The 6,647-nt window shown below is 38.8% G+C and overlaps 1 protein-coding gene across 1 annotated transcript; it reads left to right on the forward strand.

The window, feature by feature from the left end:
- The first annotated feature begins 3,914 nt into the window (after positions 1–3,914).
- LOC129224180 (uncharacterized) lies at positions 3,915–6,383 on the forward strand. The gene has a single exon (XM_054858597.1). It carries the CDS (start codon positions 3,915–3,917, stop codon positions 6,381–6,383), a length of 2,469 nt encoding a protein of 822 aa, XP_054714572.1.
- Positions 6,384–6,647: the final 264 nt, after the last annotated feature.

Genomic DNA, 6,647 nt, shown 5'->3' on the forward strand with positions numbered 1-6,647 from the left:
GTATACCCGAGATTTACGAAGTTTCATTTGAGTAACAACAAGTGGCGTCCGTGACAGGACTCGAACCTGCAATCTTCTGATTCGAATAGCGAATATGTCTGACAACGAAGACAAAGATGATGCCGTTATCACTCAGAAATTCGACAAATTTGAAAGATTACGGAAAGAAAGAACTAATTTACGAAGGTTATTTACCACGACTTGTAATCAATTTGAAAGAACACAGAAAGAAGAAGTCGGAGGTAATGAACTTGGCGCAATTTTTAATAAGTTGGCGGATAAAGCCGAGCGTTTATTTAGTGCTGATGCTCAATTATTGGAAATTTACGAGCAAAGCGATAAGGAATATGATGAAATGGAAACGTATAGAGATCGCTTTATTGAACTTAAAACAGAATATGAGCATTGTTTACAGCGTAGTACGATTGGCGCTTCTTCGCCAATTGATACAGCTACGATTGGGAAGTTGAAGCTTCCAAAAATTGAATTGAAAGAGTATGACCTAATGCCAAGGACTTGGGTTGCCTTTTGGGCGCAATACAGTCGTATTCATGAAGATACTAGTATATTAGAAGAGGATAAGTTTCAGTATCTTCTGTCATCATTGAAGCCTACTTCGAAAGCACGCAATATAGTAGAAAGTTATCCACCATCTAAGAAAAATTATGCCAAGGTTATCGAACATCTCGAGTCCAGGTTTGGCAGACGTGATTTATTAATTGACGTGTTTATACGAGATCTTTTAACATTGGTAAACAACCGAGCTAACATTAAGCTTTCTGATTTGTACGACAAGCTCGGTTCGTGTTTAAGAGCTCTGCAAACATTAGGCGTCACTACGCAAAATTATGCTGCCATGTTGTATCCGGTTGTGGAGTCGTGTCTTCCAACTGATGTATTAAAAGTTTGGGATAGATATTTATTAAACAGTGAGGTGGATGATGAAGAAACCGTCCAAATTACGAAAGAGAAACTGTTGGAAAGGTTGATGTCATTTCTTCGTCGCGAGATTAGAAGGGGAAGAGCATCGGGCTTTAGCCGAAAGAGCCTTTGGTCAGCCCGCAAAAGTTAAGAAGGAATCTTCAAGCAAAGATGAACCTACAGCAATGACTTTAACATCTTCTTACGAAAGGCCTTGTAAGACTGAGTGCATTTTTTGTCAGAAACGTCATGACAGTCAAGACTGTCATAAAGCTGCCTCAATGAGTACAGAAGAGAGAAAATCAATTGTAATACGTAGACGCTGCTGCTTGGTGTGCTTGAAGATTGGACACATGGCGAAAAACTGTCGCAGTAATATTCATTGCCTTGTAGGGGAGAGGGGGGCACATGTAAACATGGGGCACATGTGAACAAACCATATTTTACCCAGATAACAATGAGGAAAAAAATCTGAAAAAAATTCCTGTAGATGACAGCAGCAGTACTGTATGCTGCCTGAAATTTCAAAGATCTCAACCATTTTGTTTTTTAGTTATCATAATAACTTCTGTTTTGGAAGGTGACAGTAAACTTTCATGTTCCAGTTCTCAGAGTAAAAACACATTAAACACTATCTTTATTATGATTTGAACTTTATTCATTTTGAAGTGGGATTTATAAAGTAAGTTTTTGTACTCTATTTTTTTAAAAAAATTTGAAGGAAATATTGCTTTTTATCAGATTAGGCTTAAGTTGTTATATGGGGCACATGTGAACACACTATGTAGGGGCAGGTGTGAACTGTTTACATGTGCCCCATACTGTTTTTTTTTTAGTTATTTCAATTTCAAAAATTGTTTAATTTTTTTATTTGATTAGGCTAATTAAGAAACATTGAATAGTTAAAAATTTTAATAATTGAAATTAGTATCAGCTGTATCGCGACTGTGTTGGAGGCTCCAAAAGTGATCGCGGTTTGTGGAGAGAAACAAGTTGGACAAAATGTTTCAGGTGAGAGAGGTAAACTTGTATCATTTTGTGGTATAGTTAATGCAATGGGAAACACTGTACCTCCTGTTTTTATATTCCCAAGAAAAAGATACAAAGATATTTTCTTAAATGGAGCACGATCAGAAAGCTTAGGGTTAGTATCCAAAACTGGATGGATGACAGCAGATATCTTCCTAGAATTTGTAAAACACTTCCAAAAGTACTCCCACTGTACTGCAGCAAATCCTGTTTTGCTTCTACTTGATAACCATGAAAGTCATATCAGTTTGGATGTAATATTATTTTGTCGTGAGAATGGAATAGTACTCCTTACATTCCCCCCTCATTGTTCACATCGCTTACAGCCTTTGGATGTAGGTGTTTATGGCCCCTTTAAATCTGCACTGAAAATTCTTTCAATGACTGGTTGACATTACACCCAGGAAAAAGAATAACTATATATGAAATTGGTCAGTGTTCTTCACCAGCTTTCACAGCAGCCTTTACATCCAAAAATATTAAATCGGGTTTTTCTAAACCAGGAATTTGGCCGTTATCTCGGCTTGCTTTTACTGACGCTGATTTCATCCCAACTCAAATAACAAGCTCGATGCAGTTAATCCTGAGGATGCCTCCACCAGCTGCAATGCACATTCAAGTCCTACCCCATAATGTGCGAGACCATTGCCTAGAATAGAATTTCACGATTCCACTCTAGGGAAAAGTAAGCAGCGTCAAAAAAGAAAATCAAGAATTTTGACAGACACCCCCGAAAAAGACATTGTTGTCAAAGCTATGGAAGAAAAGGCAGAGAAAATTAAGATAAAATGTGAAAGGGTTGCAAAGAAAAGAAAGTTAGAACTTGCTGAACTGTTGAAAAAGGAGCAGTCAAAGGTTGTAGTCAGTGACTCCGAGTCCGACATTAGCTTTGAAGAGAGTTGCCATCAAGAAATTTGTGCTGAAGTCAACCTTGCACCAGAAAATTTAGCTGTGAATGACTTTGTCCTCGTAGAATTCACGACAAAAAAGACAAAAATTCACTATGTTGGCCGTATCGAGAAAATGGAGAGTGATGAAGCAAATGTTAAATTCATGAGGAAGCAGAAGAAAGAAACCTTTGCATTTCCAGAAACAGATGATACATTGATGGTAAACACTGATGATATTCTGCTAAAATTACCCCCCCCCCCCTTCAATTTTAGGTAGCACATATCGAGCTGCTTCTTCAGTTTCTTTTTCTGTAAAACTTGAAGGCTATAATGTTCGTTGAATCAAGTTAATTTATTATGTACTCAATATTTATATTTTCATTGTGTTTATTAATGTGTAATAAAGAGTACTTAAAGACATGCTTAGGTGCATTTTATACCATTTATGTATCTGTTCACTTGTGCCCCAGGTGTGTTTACAACTGCCCCCCCACCGGGGCAGATGTGAACAAAATGTAACATATTTTAGAATTAATTTTTAGGTTGGAATTTACTCTTGTAGAAGGGGGATAACAGCATGAAAATATTAGCAAATGTTTGATTTATCATATTTAGCACCTTTTTCTTTTTTATCTCAAATCAATAATGAAAAATATAGAAAAATGTCGTTTTTGTTCACATGTGCCCCCCTCTCTCCTATGTGGAAAGCGACACTACGTAATCTTGTGTCCAGAATTGTCTAGAAAAAATAAGGTTCAACTCCCTAATGAATCAAAGATAGAAGTGAATACGTCCACTTTATTTACGGAACTTACACCTCAGAAGGTTATATATTTGAAAACAATATTGATACGTTTAAGAAATGGAAATCAAGAAATTTATGTCAGAGCCCTCCTTGATGATGGATCACAGCGATCTTACGTAACCAACCAAGTAGTTAAAGAGTTAAGGTTAAAACCTTCAGGTACAGAGTTATTGTCTCAAGGACTATTCGGTGGTAAGCAAACAGCTGAAGTTAAACATGGTCGCTATGACATCAACGTTCAGAGTATCGATAGAAGGTTTTCGTGCAACATGTCAATTTTGGACCAGCCCAAGATATGTTCTTCTTTGCCTCGCATACGTGACCCAGATTTAGTACAAGAATTAAAACGTCGAGGAATTGAACTAACAGACATCGGTCCAGAAACTCCTCCTATTGACATGCTCATCGGTGCTGACTTTCTTGGAGGAATATTAACAGGAAGAATAGAAGTTCTGCCATCTGGTATAACAGCCGTAGAAACGAAACTCGGATGGAGTGTTTTAGGTCCAGGAAAGAAGAGCAGCATAAATATGGTATCGTTATGTATGCATCACTCAGAGATACACAAAATTTGGGACTTAGAATCTTTGGATATAACAGATCCCACTGAGAGGAAAACAACTAAGGAGCTAGATGAAGAAACGGTCACATTTTTTCAAGAGACAATTCGGAAAACTGGCAACAGGTATGAGGTGGCTCTTCCATGGCTAGCAGGACATCCTCACTTGTATGATGGATACGACCAGGCAGAAGCAAGACTTCGCACCGTTACTAAGCGTCTTTTGAAAGACAATTACTACGAACTGTATGATGGTGTCTTACAGCAGTGGAAGAATGATAACATCATAGAGGAGGTGACAGAAGCTGAAATGTCAAGTTCAAAGGCTTGTCATTATTTGCCACATCATCCAGTCGTTAAATCATCAAGCGCTACCACGAAGGTCAGGCCAGTCTTTGACGCTTCATGCAAACGCCCCGGATATGCCTCCTTAAATGACTGTCTTAGTACAGGACCAAGTTTATTAAGTGAAATCCCTCGCCTCATAAGTAAATTTCGTTGTGGTGCCATTGGAGTAATTGCAGACATTAAACAAGCATTTCTTCAACTCTCTTTAGCTGCCAAAGATAGAGACTACCTAAGATTCCTTTGGTGGGAAGACAAAGAACACACTAAGATGAAATTTTACAGGCATTGTCGTGTTGTTTTCGGCGTTTCATCAAGCCCCTTCTTATTAAATGCCACGATTAAATTTCATCTTGAATCGCAGGAATTCCAATCAATAGTCCTGCAAAACACGATCAACCGAATGAAAGAAGGATTTTATGTAGACAACTTAGTCACGAGTGTGAATACCAGCGAAGAACTGGAACAATCAAAATCGCAAGCTATAGAAGTAATGCAAAAGGGTTCCTTTGAATTGAGATGCTGGGCTTACAGTGGAATTAAAGAAAGTATAGATCAGAATGTACTTGGCCTGAAATGGGACACTCATGCAGATGAACTTTATTGTGCTGGCCGTAAAACGACTTCAGAAAAGGTCCTTTCAAAGAGAAAGCTTCTCTCTGTAGTTAACAGCATATACGATCCTATTGGATTTACGTCACCTGCAACTCTTCTTCCAAAATTATTGCTTCAAGAAACTTGGAAAAACAAGATAGGCTGGGACGACGATCTGCCTCTAAATATTCAACATAGATATCAACACTGGGTGAAGCATATTGATCTCATAGAACACTGCAGAATACCTCGTCGATTAATGCTAGGAACTCTTGAGGATACAAGCCTGCATGTCTTTACCGATGCTTCCGCAGATGCATACGCTTGCTGTGTATATTTACGCTCTGAAGAAGAAACGGGAACCTCTGTCCAATTAATAACTGCCAAAGCCAGAGTAGCTCCGATGAAAAGACCGACGATTCCACGCTTAGAGTTGCTTGGAGCTACAATGGGTGCAAGAATAGCAAGTACCGTTTTAGAAGCAATACAGCAACCTTTAAAAATTTCCTTTTGGGTCGATTCAGTGGTTGTTCTAAGCTGGATAACGAAAGGAGAACCGTGGAATACTTTCGTCGGTAACCGGGTTAAAGAAATACGTCAACTTACAAATGTCGATAGTTGGAGATTTGTACCAGGATCTATGAATCCGGCCGACTTGCCCTCGCGTTCTTGTAGTTGGAAGGAGCTGATAGATAGTCGATGGTGGGAGGGTCCCACTTGGCTACAAGAAACAGAAAATACCTGGCCAAATACTGAGATTACGATGCCTGAAGAAGCTTTAGTTGAAAGAAAGAAAAGTGTTATCTGCAGCACGAATATTAACTTACAGGAAAACTTCAGCAAGAAGCTTCTATACTTTTCTAAGTACAGCAAAGTTATAAGAATGGTAGCTTGGATGCTGAGATTTATAAATAATGCTAGGAATAAGTCCACCCGAGTTATCTCCGAGTTAACATGTGAAGAAATACAGAAGGCAGAACTCGCCGTCATTAAATTGGTACAAACAGAACTGCATGCTGAATTGAAGGAAAAATACTCGAAGTCTATGCGATTTTCCGAAGAGTCTGGAGTTTTAAAAGTTGAAACTAAGTTAGTTTTAGGTGAAGACCCAGAAGATTTTCAAAAACCAACCGTACTACCAGATCATCCCATCGTGAGACTGTACATCGAATACGTTCATAAAGCTTTGATGCATAGTGGTGTTCAGACAACTCTGAATCATATTCGAGAGCTCTACTAGATTCCTTGCGGTCGGAGGGTTGTTAGAGAGGTTATAAGCAAGTGTGTGATCTGCAAGCGACATTCAAGTAAGCCAGTACAGCCGAATACAGCGCCTCTGCCCATTGATAGAACAAAACGCATTTCTGCATTCCAAGTCACTGGTGTAGATTTGGCGAGACCTTTACACTTACGTCAAGGTACCAAGGCATGGATTGTTTTGTTCACATGTGCTGTATATAGAGCCATTCACCTAGAGCTCGTCACGTCATTGTCAGCTGAAGCA

Source organism: Uloborus diversus, chromosome 6, assembly GCF_026930045.1.
Source record: "Uloborus diversus isolate 005 chromosome 6, Udiv.v.3.1, whole genome shotgun sequence".
Lineage (NCBI taxonomy): Eukaryota > Metazoa > Arthropoda > Arachnida > Araneae > Uloboridae > Uloborus > Uloborus diversus.